Here is a 20531-nt window from a genome sequence, read left to right as displayed (position 1 = left end):
CTAAAATTAAAATAATATCATAAAAATAGCACTCAAAATTAAATACCCTATAAATAGCCACAAACTAATTTCACTAGCTAACCTTCACTGTCATACGCTTAAACATAATCGAAAATGTCGTTAAAGTAACTTTCTCTTTCTTTCTTTCCTTTTCATTCACAATTTCCTTTCCTTTCAAACTCCCAAACCTCCATTCTTTTACCTTTTTCGATACTTCAATTAATCTTTCTTATTCCATAAATTTTGTATAAAATCTCCAAAAATCTGCATTCAATTAGCTTCCTATAATTTTTTTCCATTCTAAATTTGCTCAAAATTGATACAAAATAATGGCTTCAACTTCAGTTTTAGTTTCAATAATGATAAAATACGGAGGTCAATGGATATCTGATGTTGAATTTAAGTGTATCAATGTGGTATAAAAGAGTATCAACTGAGTATAGGGATTGTATGTGCATGCAAAGAATTCCCTCTCCCTTTTTAAAAAAGTATATCAATGTAGTATAAAAGTGTATCAATGTGACATAAAAATGTATTAAATGGGTATAAAGACTGTATATGCATCCATAGGTTCCCCTTCTCTTTTTTTTTTTTTTTTAAAAAGTGTATCAATGTGGTATAAAAGTGTATCAAAATGGTATAAAAGAGTATCAATTGAGTATAGAGACTGTATGTGCATGCAAAGGTTCCCCTTCTCTTTTTTAAAAAATGTGTATCAATCTGGTATAAAAGAGTATCTATTGGCATATTCTTTTTTTTTTTTTAATCTTTACATGCATCAAAACATCTCCGACTCACCGTGATTGAGTCAGCCTCTAAGAAGAACATCTCCGACTCACCGTAATTGAATCAGCCTCTGAGAAGAACATGGACCAAGACATGACTTTTCTCTTACCTTGAGACCTCATTATTTTATTTTTTTCTTCTTCAAGTTTAAAGAATTATGATATTGCTTCAAGTACAAACCCGTATGTAATGATTCTGTAAAATAATCATCATTAACAAAAATTTGAGGTCAAAATTGACCGCTTTACCCGTTAATTTTAACTTTCCGTTATTTCCTATTTTTTTGCTTCATGTCCATAGTTTTCAATGCTCCAATGCAAGAAACAACAAATCAATTTTTGATATTGATCATAAAATACAGTAGATTGATCGATGCATAATAGAGGAGAAAAAAAGAAGATTTGAGAAAGTATATTTAGAAAAGAAAATTGATTTAAGAGTAACAACTATAAAGAGCATTTAATTTCCTTAATTGTGTAAGGAGAGTGGTGTTGGGCTAAGTGGCTAAAAAAAGGAAATAAATTGGGCCGACTGCCTCCAATTGTCCATATTTTCATAGTGTGGGCCATTTCTTTTTAAAATGGTCGGTTCATGCCCTTTTCCCTAAATATTTTAACTAAAGGCCCAAGAATATATATTTATTTTCTGAATATAAAAAAGTTATAAAAGTAATTAGAAAGTAGATTATAAGTAATATTTTTTTACGTATAAAAAATTAAAATTATATATGTATTATGTCGGTTCGATTTAGGTTCGGGTTGATTTTATTTTTGCTAATACCAAACCAAACCAAGAATGATCGTTTTTTTTTTTTGAACACCAAACCAATCAAACCAAACCATAAGTCGATTTTTTTCCTCGATTTGATTTAATTCATCGATTCGATTTAATTCATCGATTCGATTTGACTTAATGATTCGATTTATACACCCCTACCTGTAAAGTAGACATTTCACATAAATTTCCTTCATTTAGTTGAAATGAGAAAATCACGCCATTGGATCAAAACATCAAAAACTATATTAAAACAAACTAAAAAATTCCAATTATACCATGAACAAAAATTCGACAAAAATCATTCAGATGTTCAAATAAATAATACGACAAAATTAAGTTCGAAGAAAGGGGAAGGAGGGGGTAAAATACATCCTCACTTAGTTTTAAAATGTAAATAATACAAAAAATTAAAATTACGAACTCCTTGTATCATTTAAACGTATAACCGACAATGTCATCTACTTTTAAAGAATTATTATGCCTTAGCCCATAAAAACGACAAGCTTTTGTCCTCATATATGGGGACTTATTAAAGTATGGTTTGGCCATAATATAAATGTAGTTCCTATCCTAAGCTAAGATGATCAATAATGAGTCAGCCTGACTCATCCCAGCTAGTATTTGGAAAATATAGAAGCACTAATTTTATATTTATGTCCACCTTTGAGACAAAAAGGTCTCATATAAGTTAGATCAATTGAGCCGACTATTTCCTAATTTGTTGGTTAGTTTGTTAAAATATATTATTTTTATTTTTTTTTACGTAGAAAATACAAATATGAGAAGGGTAAAATGAATGTTTGAATATATTTGGAGAGAGAGAATTAGAAATGAAGATATTTGGGATAACGTGAAAGTGGATGAACAAAAAGATTCGAGGTGAGGATGAAATGGTTTATGCATGTGAAGAGGCGATGCACCGATGTTTAGTGAGGAGGTGTAAGAAGTTGGCGATGGTGAGTTGAAAAAAATTGACAAAAATGATTAGACATGACATGGCACCACATGAAACTTATCAAGGACACAATCCTAGATAGAGGATATGAAAATCGAAGATTGAGTTGAATATTAATAGATGGTTAAATGTTATCTAATTTTCCTAATTATTATTGTTATTGTTATTCCTCTATACTATTTTATTCTTAAATTTTATTACTCTCCCTGTCCCATTTTATATAGCACCCTTTGACTTGGACGATATTTAAGTAAAAAAGAAAGACCTTTGAAATTTATGATCTAAAACAGTTGTTAGATATATGTGTGGCTATAAATCATTTCTATTAAGGATAAAATGAGAATCTTACTAAATTGTTTCTAATTGTAGTATAGTGACATTTTTTGGGGACAAATTAAAAGAAAACAGTGCCACATAAAATGAAATTAATGGAGTATTATATATTATTTACTTTGCTTCCATCACTGATTATTTTGCTAGGGCCTTTGCTTTGGTGGTAGCTAATTCGAGCTTCCCGAAAAAGAAATAGGACCTTATTAACTTTCATAGTTCGATGGTCAAAACTCAGATAAATTGTTTGCTTTTTAGGTAGAGTGATAAAGTGCTATGTAAAGACAGTAAGGTCATATGTAGCGAGAATATTTCGATCCAACATAAGCTTCTGGTGATGGACTTGAAAATCAAGAAAGGGTAGAAAAAAGAGGGGTATGGAGGATCGATCTAGAATTAAGTGGGGTAGCTTGACTTTGACCAATGCTTTAGAGATAGGGTAGAAGTTGACGACTATGGGGGCTTACAAGAGTAGAGAGGATGTGGATAGTATGTGAAAGACGACTGTCAATTACATCAGGGAGACAACTAAAGGGGTGTTGTGTATCTCGAGAGGCCTACCTGATAAGCACCAGGGTACTGGTGATGGACCGAAGAAGTTGAGAGGAAGGTAGAGAATAAGAAGGTGGCTGATACGAAGTGGTAGAGTGCGAGGATGACGAAGAGAAGCGGACTAATAAGGAGGAGTATAAGTTAGCTAGGAAAGAGGCTAAGTTAGCAGTTATGGTGAGGAACGGAGGGCCCGTAATCTTGACCAAGTGAAATACATTAAGGGAGAGAATGATAAAGTGTTGGTGGATGACTGTTAGGTTCGAAATTGAGACATCGTCATGCGGAAGTTTAAAGTTTACAAATCATAGAGATGATAAATTAGATGACACATAAAACAATACAAAAAAATATATTATTAATATGGTTTGATCAAACGACCTACATAGCTATATCTATATCTATATCTATATCTATAATATATTAAAAGTGTGAAGATCTTTAGAAAAATGATTTAAACTTTTTGTCCTTCATTAAAAGACCCTCGATAAAAATGTCTTTTCACTATTTTTTAAATTTATTATTTAAATATTATTATTATATTAACTAGACTCGTAAAATATATGGAACTCCTAAAATATATGAAAGGAGAATCAATTAATATTTTCTTGATCAATTAGGAAAATACTCCTAAAATGGTATAGAAAAAAACTTCTAAAATAAGACTCTATTAAATTTTACCTTATTTTTAAAAGGATTTCTATAAATAAATATAGTACTTTGATGTTATTTGTTTGTGCACGTTACTTCAAACAAACAAACTAGCTAAAACTATATATTTTTTTAATTTGGTAGCATAATACATAATTACCATAATTAGAGTTGTAAATAAAATTGGCTTTACGTCAGATTCTCATGTCAAAAAATTCATCATTACTAATTAAATTTGACACGATTAAACCATATTATTTTCACTATGATGGGGCTCAATGCATCAACGTGTTGTTGGCTTTGCAAAGCTCTGAGAATCATGTGCACTTCATTGCGATAGAGAGCTCTTTATACATAAGAGCATCACGGGTCTTCGACTGTCAACTAACTTGATTCGGTTTACTTATTGAAAAAATATGATTGATGCTCATCTAATTTGATTCGGTTCATTTCTAGATTAGTGTATGCTTAATTTTCTTAAACTTCAACTTCTTCACTGTTTTTGTCAACATAATTGAATTCAACGTGTGTGTATATATATATCTTCTTTGTTTTCATTCAAGTCATTCTTTAGTGTCATCTTCACTGTTTTTGTCAACATAATTGAATTCAACGTGTGTGTATATTTACCTTCTTTATTTTTATTCAAGTCATTCTTAAGTGTCAAAATTTTTGCTTAGACAAGAATTATTTTCATCAAAACTGAAGTTTTGTGATCACTATTGTATTATTTTGTTGTAGTTTACAGGTCGTAGATAAATTTACAGGTGGTAGATGAATGTCAGTCGACTTTGAGGAATTTTTTTAGTTAAAAGTTAGGTTTAATTGTATTGTTTTTATATCTCTGTTTTGAATTTTTTTTTTGTGTAAAGGCAAAGGTTAGTTGTATTATTTTGATATCTCTATTATCGTATTATTGTGTTTGTGTAAAGATTAGGTGTAATTATATTATTTGGATGTCAATTCATCTTTATTATTTAAACAAATATCCTATTTAGTGTAATATTTAAACTAAATAAAGTGAGATACACGCGCGAGGCGCGTACACATAAACTAGTTTAAAATAATATTGAAAAGCTTAAAATCCATAGGAAGAAAATCTCCCCCTAAAGAAGACTCATTAAGGATTACATTGTGGATGCTATTGTATTGTGGTATGAAAATGAGTGTTCTTTTTATAAATGTCAAAAACCTTTCCTCCAAGAAAAAGGTTTGCCAAATATGGAAGAGTTTTATATTTTCTGAAAAAGTAAAAGTAATAATGGTATTACTTTTATTTTCAAAAGTAAAACTTAAATTTGGTAAGAAGGATTACATTTACCGGGACCTTGAAGCACTCAGAGATCAAAGTGTCGCAATTATGGTAATTATAGGCATATTCAGGTTGAGGAGGTCAAATTTGTAATTTAACAAACATTGCATGAATTTGGTAACATGAAAATTATTTTGGTGTGAGAAAAAAAAATCAATGAAATTCAACTTTGAACGTATAATCTGAATCTGACGTTTGCATCAATCTTCTTTAATAAAACAGGTTGCTTAATTTGAGCGTCAAAATCAAGTGGTGATTATTTTTTTCTTTATTGAATCATATATGGAGAGAAATATTTTTCATCTTTATCCAGATTGATCAATATTACAACAACATATTCAGTATTATTCCTACAAAATGAGATATAGAAAGCGTAAAATTTATGCAATCCGTTTTTATAATATAATTTAAAAGATAAATTCTCTTCTCGAATCAATCCGCCATCAATTGTTAGTTGAAAATTTTGATTTGTTATTTATGTGTTCGGAGCTCCAAGGGTGACTAGAATATTTCCATGATAAAGGTGATAAAACATTAGCATCACATATTAACCACAGCATTTGGAGATGACTTGTCAAGATATCCCTTCAATATGAAGCAGAAAAGAGAAGACTAAGGCATCAACATCCAATTTGAGTGCAGTAAATGGTGAAGAGCATTTAACAAGGACAGAGTAATGTAAAGAGTTAAGTACCGGATGCTTAACACGGCGAAGTGGAACAACTGGAATAGCAGATGCTTTGATTGTTAGGCACATGTTTTCGATCTGCAAAAATAAGACTAAAAATCGGTGAAATCTGAAGCATTAACTCTGCAATATGTTAATTTGAAACTGAGAATAACCTTAAAATATGAAAACTGAATTCTAATTTAGTGAAAACACTGTCAATTTTCTCCAACATCCTTTGATAATATGTTACTTGAAACTACCATTATCTCAATAGCTCCTTTTTCAAATAACAAGGAAGATCTAAAGCTTGGAATTCACTTGAAGACCCGTGGATTTCAGAAGGAATTCACACTGTTAAATCGTCCAAAGTATTACAAGCAACGGAGATATTAAGTAGCATATAATAAAAAGACTCCAAAGTAGTTACAATTAGCATTTTAATAAAGGTTTCATATAATGCTGAACTAAAAAAAACATTTTAATAAGTTAAGAATTTGGATAAGTGAAATTAAAACCATAAAATTCACAATTAAAATTTAGAGAAAGCAAGCGTTTTACTAGTCTCACCATTAAGCCACGCCTTCTACCTTTACACGAAAGGGGTAAGATTCCGTACACACCACCCTGCCCAAACCCCATTTATTGTTATCGCCAAAATCACTCACCTACTTTAATTTTTTTATTTCTTTTTTGAAAAAAAAAAACACATTTGACTATGGAATCGTCAATTAACATTGTGTAATTTCAACACCTATTGTATAATTTTCTTTTGTTCTCTTCGGCATTTGGTATCTGTACATGGATTAATTAAATTGAATTCACCATGAAAAGTATCCACATTATGGGTCAAAGTGCTCCATAATAAAGATAATTTTATAGTGATGCTCAAATCCTTTATCGCTGATTAAAGATGAAAGAGTTATTATCACTCCACTGCCATCATTAGTTTGTTAAAATATATTAGTTTATTAATTTTATTCAGAAAATAGCAAATATGAGAATGTAGAATGAATGTTTAGATGAGAGATAGAATTAGAAATGAAGATATTTGGAATAACATGAAAGTGAATGAACAAGAAGATTTGAAGCAAGACAAATGGTTCATGCATGTGAAGAGGTGATGCACAGATGCCAAGTGAGGAGGCAAAAGAAGTTGGCTATGATGAGCATGAGGAGAGGTAGAAATGAGCTGAAAAAATTTGAGAAAAGTGAAGGCATAATGCCACATGAAGCTTATCAAGTATACAATTTTAGATAGGAGGATATGAAAGTCAAAGATTGAGTTGAATATTAGTAGATGATTAAACGTTGTCCGACTTTCCTAATTAATATAGTTATTCCCCTATCCCATTTTATATATCACCCTTTGACTTGGACGATATTTACATTGAGTATGTTGTTGTACTCCATCACGGAAGACGACCCCATTGATATTGATCAGACCTATTGTATTCTTGTCAAAGTCTATTTCGTCCTTCCTCGAACACCATTTGTGAGATTAATTTGGCTAGGTTAGTTTACTCCGTCAAACAAGAGGACCCTAACCAAACCTAATGCATCCCTATCAAAGTCTATTTCGTCCTGCCAAATTTTCTCAGGTCAAATAATCCGATGACAAGCAAAGCCAGAAATCCCCCGTCAACCCAACCAGTCAACTAAGAACACAAAAGTTCCACAAGAATATTGAGAAATGGAAATGAAACCTGTCTTTGCATTTAGTAGGTCAGAAAAAAGAAAGAATTCACACTGAATGGTGAGCATTTCAGTATCAAAGAATTCAAGATTTCTTCAGTTATGGAATTATGATAAAACTCATCCATTCAAGATATCTTTTGCCTCCAACTCGAGACTGCATTTGTTCAGAGCCAAAGTACATTGTATCAGTTCACATTCTTCAAAATACCGCAGCAAATGAAATGACAAACCAATTGGTTCTTTCATTTTATTTCTAACAGATGAACGCAGAGAATACCCCCCACAAGAGGATCCAGAAAACTGCTCATGAAGCCAATTAGTAGCCCCAGTAATCATTTCGAATTTCATCGTCAAATTTCTTCTTTAACTCAGGATGCTTCTCAAAGTATTCATCTGCTGTCATGGTACTGAGTTTTTTCTGTAAATCAAAATAGAGATACGAATGAAAATGCATATCGAGGACCAGAAAAATAAATTGATGTGTTTATCTGGAGATAAAAGGGAATTAAGCGGCAGCTTTGTGTCACCTTCAACTCTTGCACTTCAGCAACTTCCTTTTCTAATCTTTCAGATTCCTTGAGAGATTGCTTCTCAGCTTCTTTCAGTTCCACCAACTGCAAGTTTGTACAAATGTCTTGATTAAACAAAACAATTTCTGGAACATGAAATTTTAACTTAGCATCAACACTTCTAGAACATGAACACAATATAAGCGGACACAAGTACATAGGTCTGTGTTATAAGTATGCAATCATAAGACAGCCAATTAAAAATCTAGATTTGAAACATGCAATTCGCAAGATGATTCTTATAGACGGAAAACATATACAGGCCCTTCAACTATTTCACTTTTTCCGTATAAACACCTCAATTAAGTCAGGTACCTATTGAACCATTTACTCCTTCATAAATGGTTGCAATTGAGCCCAATTTGCTGACGTGGCAAAAAATGTAAAATGCGTGTAATACACACGTTGATGATGTGGCAAAGTGACGAATTAAATAATGACACATGGCATTTTAACTTAAAATAATTATAAAAATAATTTTCTAATATAATTAAATTTAATTTTTTTTAAAAAATATATAATCCCCCCCCCCCCCTCTTCCCTTCCAGACAATGTTTTCTCCATTGTTGACATTCATTGTTCTATCAAGATAAACAGCAACTGCAGTGCTCACAATCAATTTTCCACATCTCATTATCAATTCTCCACATCAATCCATCCTGGAACAGAGTATTCAATATCAGAATGTTCAATAGCATTGCCTTTTTTTCCCGAAGAAAAAGCAAGAACAAAATTCCTCGCAAAGCTCCCAACAATTACAGAAGCAAAACCAGACCCTGCATCAGTAAACAGTTTATCTAAAACATGGTCAAAAAGACCAAAATTTGTAGCTAAAACATGGTCAAAAAGACCAAAATTTGTAGCCCCAGACACAACATTTTTCGCAGTTTCTTGCTGGTAACCTCGCAAAACTCCCATGGTCATCGCACTTGTGACCTCTGGGAATTTCATCAGAGTCGGAAGCAATAAATTCCTTCAAATCTTTGGACACAATCCCAATTACATCAGCAGAATCAGACACCATCTCAGCTAAAGAAACAAACGCACCTATGAGCTTCAAGAATCTCTCACTCTTTCTAACCATAGAAGGTGAGCAATAAGCTCTATAAGCACCATAAACAGTAACACCAAGAGCTCCTAAAGCAACAACCCAATTCCTATTTCTCCGAGTATAATCCAATCCCTTCCTTAATAGCTTTAAATCCCACAATTCAAAGCCATAAAGCACAATCTCCTAAAATCTTGGATTGTAGACTTCAATTCTAAAAAGGGGTTGGAAAGAATGTTTCAAAGATCTAAATTTTCAGCAATTTGTAGTGTTAAAGGTTGAAGAGATTTTTTAAAAAATAAAATAAATGGCTGTAGCCATTAATGGAGTGAATTTTAAAAATGGCTGTAGCCATTAATAGGCTGAATAATTCATCGTCTTTTGGAAGTGTATATGGTTGTAGCCATTAAAAGTGAATTTTAAGGAGTAAAAAAATAAATGATTATTGTTGCTTATTGTATATGAGTGTGTGTTGAATTGATATTTTTTTTCTTGGTTGTAGCCATTAATGGAGAAGAAGAAGATATGAAGAAGAAGATGAAGATGGTGACTATTTCCTTTTTTTTTTAAAAAATTATTTTATGTGTCTTTTTTTCTGGTTGGGGTTTTTAATATTTAATCTTTTTGACTAATTATGGCTTCTCACTCTCCATTTGGAGAGTGTGTTACACATGCCACATCATCACCACATCAGCGATTGTGTTCAATTGGCACATTTTGTGAAGGAGTAAAGGGTTCGATAGGTACATGACTTAATTAAGGTGTCTATACGGAAAAAGTGGAATAGTTAAGGGGCCTGTATATGTATTCAAAGCCATTCTTATATGTATATAGCATTGTTATCACTTCATTAACTACCTTAAAGCTACTTTGCCTTTAATTCCATTTGATGCAGTTGATCCCCTTTATGTAAATGGCTGACTACAGACTACCTATCTTAAAGAATTATATTAGCAAAAAAGTAAGAGTTCAGTTGAGAGTATTGTGCAATTCATAGGATTCTATCTTACAAACTTTAATTATAACAGGGGTGAATCCAAATTAGCAGAAGTAAGAGTTCAGTTCAAAGCATTGTACAATTGAATGGGACAGCACTTCATGAAGCTTGCCTCACTCGAGATAACCTTAAGAAAAGGAAATTTCAGATTGCCAATAGATGTTACATGTGCCATCAGAACGTTGAGTCCAGCAATCATCTATTTTTACGTTGTACAGTTGCTGGTGGCTTATGGAGTATTTTTCTGTATATATTGAATATTAATGGGGTAATGCCACATAGCACCAAAGAGGCCTTTGAGTGCTGGTGCAAATGGAGAGTTGGTAAGGCCATCAAGCCAATTTGGAAGATGATACCTGCCAGTATTTGTTGGTGCGTGTGGTCAGAAAGGAACAACAGATGTTTTGAAAGTTTATCAACTCCAAATCACTCCCACCTTAAGGCTAGGTGTCTTTTGTATCAATATAGTTGGCATAACCTTTCATCCATAGATTCCCCTGAGAACTTTTTGAACTTTGTTAGCTCCCTGGTACTAGTGTAGCCTTTTTTGTTTTTGAGATAATGAACTATCAGCATTCTTCTAACTTTTTGTACTATTCTGCATCTCCCACTGGCACAGGTATATGGAAACCCATGTTGCGGACTCTCCGAAAATGTTGCAGCACTCATGTCTGATCCTCCAAAAATGCACTACTTTTGGAGGATCTGACACACCCAGCAGCATCTTGGAGAGTCCAAGCAACATGGCTGCCAACTATGTCTACCAAGGTCTTGAAAATGGGAAAAAAACACTTGCTTTTGCCACCACTATGATCTGAAACCCAGTCTCTAAAGTTCTCACCGACTTCATTGATCGTCAGGCGACATCCTTGGGTGTATCTTGTTCTTCCTTAGTCACCACTATATTAAAACGAAATCCGTCTTACAACTAACTATTCCACTAGATTATCAACAGTGATACAATAATTAGGAAACAAAAAAGAAATTGCAAGACCAAAAGGATTAGGGAAGAGAGGGGTGGTATCATGATTTTCCTTACCAGGGCATCAAACTTGGGTTTGTATTGAGGAGTAACTGTGTCCTCGAACTTGGGGATCTCAATGCCTGCAAGACAACATTATTCAAACCACTAACTCCAATGAGGATACATTATTCTGAAGAAGCAACATAACAAATATAAGTTGAATCACTTGACTTAAGATAATTGTAATTGCATCTTCCAAACAATATTAGGCAATGGGCATGATCCAACAATGATAGAGGAATTGCATAACTACAAGGCTCTCTAGCCTTTAAACAATCGAAATTTCAACTGATTACAAATAAAATTGACAAGAGATAGGTAGGTGAAATTTAACCCATGAAAATATAACCCACCTTAACAGTCTGAGGTAGTGTATGGACAGCGTACACATACCCTCCTCCTCCTCAGACCCCACTTGGTGGGAGTATACTGGGTATGCTGTTGTTGAAAATATAACCCACCTTACCCACCCAAATTAGGATGGGTTGGGATGGGTACATGTTCATTGGCGGGTCATTTTGGGAAAAGACTAAAAAAAAAATTTCAGAAGAGAGGGTATGTCAAAGTGGAAAGCACCAGCCACCTCCAACCTCCCAGTTGTGAGTTCAACTCAACAAATCCCCCCCAAAAAAAAAGAGACTGGAAAAATTTATGCATCCAAGAGAGTGTTGTGGAACAAGCTGAGGATAAATGAATTACTCAACAAGAAGACCAATAGAGAGGAAAAGAGAATAAATTGAAATGTTTTCCATGTTTCCCATGTTTCCATGCAGTAAGGGAAAATCTAAGGCTCTTATTGAGCTGGACAAAATAGGTACTTTAAACAGGATCTATGACATTTCCTTGAAAGTTCTACTAGAAAATCACAGTGGATTGAGTCCCTCGTCAAACAAAGTGAGATTTCACTCAACAAGCAGTTCAAAGAATTCTAGAATCTTCTGTGAAGCTGTTCAATGGCCAATTAACCAGATATAATGCAAGAATTCTAGAGCACATAACATAAGCTTGATAGGGAAGTTGCAGCTGCTGTTGTTATACAAGCTATTGCTTGGTTGTTCAATCACCTAATAACAATGTCAAGACTAAGTTTTCTAGTCTGAAAGGCTTGCACTTTGTACATGGCCTTGCAGCAGTTGGAGAGGGAATGCCTCATTTCTTTGGGTTCAAAACATATTTGAGCGTATAAAAAAGAGACAAAATTTTAAGCAAAACAAATAATTCAGCATAACCGTCCACAAGGATACTTCATGCTCTTTAGTTCTTCAGGATTTTATGTCAGACATCAAGTTCAGACTTAACTTTAACTTCCCCTCACCTTGAGCTACGTAAGGTATAATCTTTTAAGTCTATTACCTTTATGCCAAAATCCAGGTTTTCTCACAGGTCAAGGTATCCAAAACTTATGAATCTGGTGGACTTTGACAGCTACACAAAGATGTTAAGTCTTTCTCATACTTGAATCATGAGTAAAACAGAAGACAAAATCTTTCATAGCCAAGCATACCGAAGTAATAAACATGGAGTCCTTGGACCATGTTAGATCTCAAGAGTATACTCGGTGCTGTCAGTTGTGAGTCTGTGACTTAACTATCATGTAACAAGAAATTTCTAGTGTACATCTTAACCAAACTATTTATGCTAGAGCTATCACCGTCAAGACTACACAAGACACAAAGAAAAGAAAAGATCGTAAACATAAAAGGAAACCTGATGTTCCACATACTTTCATAGGCTTCTTTGTACATGTCTACCAAGCGAGAACCAATTCCTTTCCTGTAATATTCCCAGTTAATGGGCTCAGGCTCCTGCATGATTAAGAAGTGAAATCCCCTATCCGTTAGAGCTTCAAAACTTATCCAAGTCCATTGGATTAAATATATATTAGAAAAGTTCAAAAGTGCAATGGGAAAACAGAAGCCAGTAATAAAATCTAATCCACAAAAAAACACATTATTTATCAGTAATACTACACTACTTGATGTATTGACCTTGACTAGGAAATCTCTATTAGTTGAATTTCAGAGCACCGATAGTCAAATAAAACAAGATACAAAACCTTACAGAAAAAAAAAAGCTTTTCACCAATCCAAAGAAAGCTTTTCACCAATCCAAAGAAAGATTTCATTCATACGGTACAACATATCCAATGTAATTCCACAACTTAAATTTTATTGCATCAGTGAAACCAAAACTCTACAGAATGGCATAGAGAAAAGCTCATTGGGGCTTTTCTTTTACAGTAAGAAAATGGCTGAATTTGTAATGACAGATTGGCAACACAGAAATCCTCCCACATACAAAAAGTCAACTGAAATAGGGGCAAGGAAAGTTAGCTATAGAAGTATGATACAGAACAATGATCAGAAACACCAAACTCAAATCACGCAGTCAAATTTGCAATGCCTAGTTAAAAACAAAGAAAGGCAACGAGGACATTCCAACTGATATTACAACTAATTCAACAGTACAATTTAATCCTTCAACCAATACAATTCCAAAGCTCGCCCAGAAATATATAGCCTAAATGACCATGTAAACAACACTACACGTTACAGAGCTCCTCACTGAATCAATCAATAGATCTAGTGAGACTCAATCCTAAACTAGTTAGAGCCGCAATCCAATCCTTTAGTACACATTCCACTCTCTTCTTGATAATACATCATTGAATTTCTACTAACAGTTTTTGCCTTAATTTTTTTTTTTTTGGCCTTTAGAATTTCCAATAACAGTTCCTCTAAACTAATAGTTCAAATATATAGCCATAAATGAGCATAAAAACATTTCAGAGGTTCAATCAACCAAGTAAGCCTCAATGTTGAACAAGTTAGGGGCATCATACAATCCTTTGTACACATTCCACTTTCTCCTAGCCAAAATATCATTGATTTTCCAGTAACAGTTTCTCTAAACTAATAGTTTCTACAATATATATAGCCATAAATGAGCATAAAAACATTACAGAGGTTCAATAAATAAATCAAGTAAGCTATTACCTTATCAAAAAAAGTTTTATATAGCTCACACTAATCCCTACACTAACAGACAAGTCACCAACCAAACCAAAATGACTGCTAGCAGATGTCAATCACCAAACGATACATTTCTTAGAATGCTAAGTTGCAATCTTCTTTTTTGAGAGGGGCGAAAAGAAAAGCAAGCTGAGCATAGAAACATCACAGGGGTTCAATCAATCAATCAAGTAGCTTCTTGGATAAGTCGGCAGAGATAGGGTTGGCATTTTCTGGAATGTCTTTACTTATTTAATGAACTAATGACCTAAGTAAGCCTCAATCTCAAACTAGTTAGGGCCACAATACAATCCTTTGAACACAATCCAGTCTCTTCCAGCTCATATATCATCAAATGCTCAATAACGGTCCCTACACTGACAGACAAGTCCCCAACAAAACTAAAACGGCTGCTAGCAGATGTCAATTACCAAGGATCCATCAAAGAATGCTAAATGATCAATCAAACATCCATAACAGTTGGAATTTCGAGATTCAAACATCTAAACTTTGACCTTGAATTCAGATACATAACTCTATCTGCTAACGAGGTAACTCTATGTCTCCATCCACCAAGACTAGGACATATGGAAAAAAATCACCTAGTATTTTTTTCGTTACTTTGGGATTTGAACCTAACACTTCATGATTCTCAACCAATTCATTGACCACTAAGCTACACCCTTGGTGCTTGAATCTCAAATATTTCAACGAGAGTAGAAATGGAAAAGATCGTGGTCAAAGAAAAACTCCGTTGAATCTCAGATTGTTTATTTTTTTAAAATAAACGTTCCTGCCCAGCTCGTGCGCACCTCAACTAAATACCTTCCACCTCCAACCAGCAGCAACAAACAAATAACAAAACTCTATCCACCAAGACCACGACTAATGGAAAAATTCAACTACTGTTTTTTTTTTTTAGTTCTACTGTAATTTGAACCTAAGACCTCATAGTTCTCAACCACTTTATTCCGGTCAATGAAAACTTGGTTGAATATCGAATTGTTTATTTGTTTTAAAATAAACATTCTGCGCTGCCCAACTCGTGCGCACCTCAACTAAGTACCTGTCACCTCCCACCAGCAATAACAAACAGATAACAAAACTCTATCCACCAAGACTATGACAGACGAAAAAATTCACCTAGCGTTTATTTTTTCGTCCCGCTGGAATTTGAACCTAAGACCTCATAGTTCTCAACCACTTTATTGACACTAGGCCGGCTGAATCTCGAAATGTCAACGGCAGTAAAAAGGAAAAAAAGCAAGCCGAGAATAGATCCAGCAATGAAACCCTAGATCTACACACAAGCGCAATCAATACACCACAACAATGATAGAAAAATCGATACGACAAAAACACAATGACTACATAACAAAAATGATAGAAAAATAGATACCATAAAAACACAATGACTACATAACAAAAATGAGAGAAAAATAGAGAAAAATCAATGCATAAAAATGCAATCAGTACATAACCTGGCTGAACTTAGTTTGGAGCTGAGAGTTAACATCATCAAAAGCACGACGGAGATTAGAAAACTCCTTACGAGCTTCATCGGTTACCAAAAGCTTAGCCATTCCTTCCCAATCAATAGTTTTGCCTGCCTTAAATGTTACATCGGCGATCTTCTTCACTGTTCCGCTCATTTTTTCCGATCTATTTTTTCTCTTCAACCAATGCAATCTTTCGGCTCTCTGTTTGTTTGATGTGTTGTGAGCTACTCAAAGGGCTTTTTCCCCTATTCTCTGATTTTATTTTATTTTTATATGAGATAAATCAGTATTAAAAAAAAAAATTATAATCAAATTTGTTAGAACACATTATGGGGTCTTATTATATGTAAATTCAATTTTACTATATTATTGTTCATCTTTTTATTTACCTGGCCTAAAGAATTTGTAATTTAAGTGTGTCGTAAAAGCTGTCATGTAAACACAAAAGATGAATAATAATATGAAAAAATTGAGTTTTGGAGGGTATATGAAATTAAGTTGTGTCATGCAACTTTGGTTATAGTTCGAGAAAGTAATAGTATTTTTCTCTTTTTATTTTTATCCCTTCTATTTTTTATTTTAATACTCCCTCCATTTAGAAATGACTGATCTATTTTGACTTGACACAAAGTTTATGACAATAAAGAAGACTTTTGGATCTTGTGATGTTGGATTAAAGTTATTTCAAATATATCAAAATGATTTTCTAACCTTTTTAAACATATTGCGTGTAAAGTTAAAATTAAAGTACTGACAAAAAAAAATTATTCTTTCTAAAACGAACTCAAAAGAAAACTATGCCATATTTTTTTAAATGGGGGAGTAATTCATTTGTCCAGATATCTTTCCTTTTTTTTTTTTTTTTTTTTTTTTGTAGAAAAGAGATTTTTATTTATTTAATGTTATGCATCATATCATACATAACATAAAAAGCAATACAAGTACTAGAAGGAGATAGCATTAGCCTAATACTAATATTACAAATTGATTAAGAGATGAGCTTATATTACCCACAAAAAAAAAAGTTTCTTCCTTATGTATTCTTAATATGTTATGAACAAACACAGGGGGAATTATTCATTCTTCAAAAAGCTAATCCAACACCTTCTTTTGGCCCTCTTTAACTAGCAAGTTTGCAACCTTGTTTTGGTCCCTGAATTCATATCGAACTGGAGGATTCCCCAGACTCGGGGGGAAAATCCCTGCAAGTACATATTAAGTTTGTATGAGTCCCCGTGTTATTTGAAAGTAAATTGATTACCTCAAGTGAGTCCGAAGCAATTGTTGATTTCCGTTGTTTAGCGGGTACAAAATCTGTATGTTTTCAATATAAACTTCAACCTAAGTTCAAGAATAAGTTTTCAAGAACAACAATGTAGTTCAATACCTTCAAACACAAGCTCAAATGAATAATCAAATGAAGTATGTTTATCAACTTTTACAGAAATAAAGCTGAAGCAGAATTTAGAACCAAATCCACCAACTTCACGATGTGTCCTTAAGAAATTTATTCCCCTCAAGTAACCTAGGTTATGGAATCTTTCCTTCCAGGATGAAATGGTTCACTTTTTGAAAGTAGTGGTACCTCAAACTTTCAGAAACTTCGAACACACTCAACCGTTAATGATCACAAGAGAGTTTTGAAGAAGAAGAAAATTGTTTTTAACTCTTAAAATCGTACCTATAGTTGAGGAGAAGTTTAGGTATTTATAACCATTAAGTGTCCCTTTGGAAAGGAAGTAATGGTTCATAAAAAGAGGCACCATTTTTGAACAGTAATGTCACCTGTGCTCGGCCTGCATTGGAACTGCATCTGCAGGTGATATTGTACAGATTCCAGTGACATCTGCGCAACACCTACGCTGGACCTGTGCCCACAGGTTGCCAGATACGCGCGCAAGTCACTTTTCTTCTTGAAACAGTGTGCCTTTTACCTCGAAGGGTCGCATCCCTTTGAGGTGCGTTGTGAATGTGTTTGCATGGCGTCCGAAATGCGTATCGCACATGGAGAAAAACATTTTGATTAGATTTTTGAATTAAAATTTCATTTGTTTTCCAAGTTTCAAATAAACCTTGTCCAAAAAATGAATCTCTTGATCTATCATTTGACAAATCTAAATCTAAATTTGAAGTCGAGCCGAGCGAGAGACGACGACGAAGCAAGACATCTCTTTGTTGTTGCCTCACTCTCCACATGAGGGAGTGTTCCTCAATAAAAACTCAAGAGAGTTGCTTTCCCCCACCAATGTGGGTGAACTAGACTTTTCTTAAATGACCTTTCACTTTCCTTAAGTGACATTTTCACTTTCCCTTTAAATTGTTGTTCCTTCAATTTTCCATTCACACATTCCATTTAAACCTAACAATCCTCCACATGAATGGGTAATGACTATCTTATCAAAAATTTACGGACAAGTATGTGATTAACAACCAAAGACTGATTGCATCTGGATAAGTAGGTTTCTCTTTGAATTTTCTGTAGTGAACATGCACCGGATGCACTCAGTCAATCGGTAGATTTGATATCTTTGAACTGTTGAACTTTGGTGTACACCTAGATAACACATGTCACATAACCATCTTTATATCATTTATGGTTCTCACAATTTTGTTTGTTTCATCCATGAACACGTCCTAGTTTTATGAGAGCACAGAGAATAGGTCTTTACTAACATTCTCCTTGAAGCGGCTTCCACTTCACCCTCACATAGGTGATTTCTAAATGTTTAATTCTATAGATCAAACTATTTGATCAAATCTGCCAAACTTAGAAACTATTAAAAAGCTTCACACCACAAGCCTTATCCGTGTTTCCTGAACACTATCTTCATCTTGAGAATGGGTTGAGTATATCGACAATGTTGAATCGTTAGCTATAACTTTATTTGATCTCCTTGAACCTAGCTCTTGGGATCTTCTGTCTGCTAGGTAGAGTTATCTCTATGCTGACTTATCCTAGGCAGTAAACCCATTTTCTTCGATGTTCTCTCAACTCCCTCTCTAGATAGGCCTTTTGTAAGTGGATTCGACACATTATCTTTTTACTTTACATAGCCAATAGTGATAATTCCACTAAAGAGTAGTTCTTTAAGGGGTAGTTTGGTGTAGGGTACTAATCCAGATAGTTTCGGGATAAAATAATAATCTCGGGACAAAAATTTTAATGTTTTGCTTGGTTGCTTTGTTTAGGATAACTTATCCTGGTACTAATAAATTATACCAGGATAAGTTATCCCATACATTATATGGGATAATAATACCGGCCTAGTTTATCCATGGAATAAAAGCCTTAAAAGACACAATTACTGTAACACCCCGAAATCTGATCCCGAGACGTCACATGGTGCTCAACACTACGAGTAGCCTTAAGCTAACCCTCATTTTCTTCTACTAAGTCTGAATATAATAATTAAAGGAAATATTGACATAAAAGTCATACTGAATGCGGAAACTGTCTGAAATAGCTAAGAATAATGTTTGAAACATCAATACTAAATAATCTGAATCAAAACTAGTAGTCTGACAAGCCTCTACTACTACTAACTAGAGAGTCACTGGGACAAACCCCCAGCTAACTCGAACTGTCTGAAAAGAATGCTAAATCATATGAACTAATAAGTTGCAAAATCTGAATGAATAAGTCCCCAAACTATAAGGACTCACCAATTGCCGGATGTAGATGGAGATAATCGAACAACTCACGCTGCTGATACTGTGCACCTGAACCTAAATTATGAGACAATTTAGTACATAGAAGTATACATGGATTAGCACTTTGAGGATGTACTGAGTATATGGGGGTGAAATGCATAAGAAAAACATCATCTCATCATCATAATTTATAAAACAATGCATGCTAAATGTAAATGATCTCACATAAGCTGGAATATCTGAAATACTAAAATCTGAAATCATGAATAACAAATCATACTTTATAAATCTAGTGAGCCATAACATTTAGTTCTAAAAGCTGTACGTATATTCTCTCTTTAAATCACACTGTCTAAGTGTAGAAAGGACTCACTCTTAAATCTGAAATTTGAAAGCTAAAATCTGTAACCAATATCTTTCTGTAAAGCATAATCTAAATAAAGTTGTGAGCTTTTATACTTAGTTTTCTAAAAGCTTTTCTGTTAATCTTTTACTTTAACTAGTAGGGAAAAATACTTCAAAAAGCTTTCTGTAAGGGAGATTCTCTTAATCGACATAAACCATGTGAGCTACATGGAGTCCAACGTCTCGTCCTCCTAAGGAAGAAACCTCATATTGGGATCATATTGGGAAGAGGTGCCATACTCTTTCCAGGAAGTATAACCTTATCTTAAGTGATCACATCTTAGCCCACTATCGGTACTAAATCTCAATTCTATGGTGGTTGTAGTTCTGGGGTATGAGATAGGTCTAGGCCAATTTCTTATGGCTTTTGTCTTTTGGGGATCAACTCTAATACCTTCACTGGAAAAAATATGACCGAGAAAAGCTACTGACCTTAGCCAAAATTCTCACTTGCTGAATTTGGCGAACAACCGATGATCTCTAAGAGTTTGCAAAACAATCCCAAGATGGTTTGCATGATCATCCTCACTATGAGAGTAGACAAGGATATCATCTATAAAGACTATAACAAACATGTCCAGATACTGTTTGAACACTCTGTT

At 33.8% G+C, this 20531-nt stretch overlaps 1 protein-coding gene across 1 annotated transcript; it reads right to left on the bottom strand.

Moving 5' to 3' along the window:
• Window positions 1-7721: 7721 nt before the first annotated feature.
• On the bottom strand, window positions 7722-16178 carry LOC107848023 (ATP synthase subunit d, mitochondrial). Its single transcript, XM_016692676.2, has 5 exons — window positions 15856-16178; window positions 13087-13168; window positions 11379-11443; window positions 8253-8339; window positions 7722-8143 (listed from the first exon to the last, which is right to left on the bottom strand). Exons 1-5 carry the CDS (start codon window positions 16024-16026, stop codon window positions 8042-8044), a joined length of 507 nt encoding a protein of 168 aa, XP_016548162.1. The 5' UTR covers window positions 16027-16178; the 3' UTR covers window positions 7722-8041.
• Between the last annotated feature and the right edge of the window lie 4353 nt (window positions 16179-20531).

The sequence above is a fragment of the Capsicum annuum genome, chromosome 11 (assembly GCF_002878395.1).
Source record: "Capsicum annuum cultivar UCD-10X-F1 chromosome 11, UCD10Xv1.1, whole genome shotgun sequence".
Classification (NCBI taxonomy): Eukaryota; Viridiplantae; Streptophyta; class Magnoliopsida; order Solanales; family Solanaceae; genus Capsicum; species Capsicum annuum.
This window is presented reverse-complemented; position numbering and strand designations above follow the sequence as displayed.

Excerpts from the sequence above, each read along its gene's own strand:
- LOC107848023 (XM_016692676.2), bottom strand. The coding sequence starts at position 16,026 with ATGAGCGGAACAGTGAAGAAGATCGCCGATGTAACATTTAAGGCAGGC. Across the intron at positions 8,340-11,378 it reads AACCCAAGTTTGATGCCCTG|TTGGTGGAACTGAAAGAAGC; the intron begins GTAAGGAAAATC and ends ACAAACTTGCAG. Across the intron at positions 8,144-8,252 it reads CTGAAGTGCAAGAGTTGAAG|AAAAAACTCAGTACCATGAC; the intron begins GTGACACAAAGC and ends TTTGATTTACAG.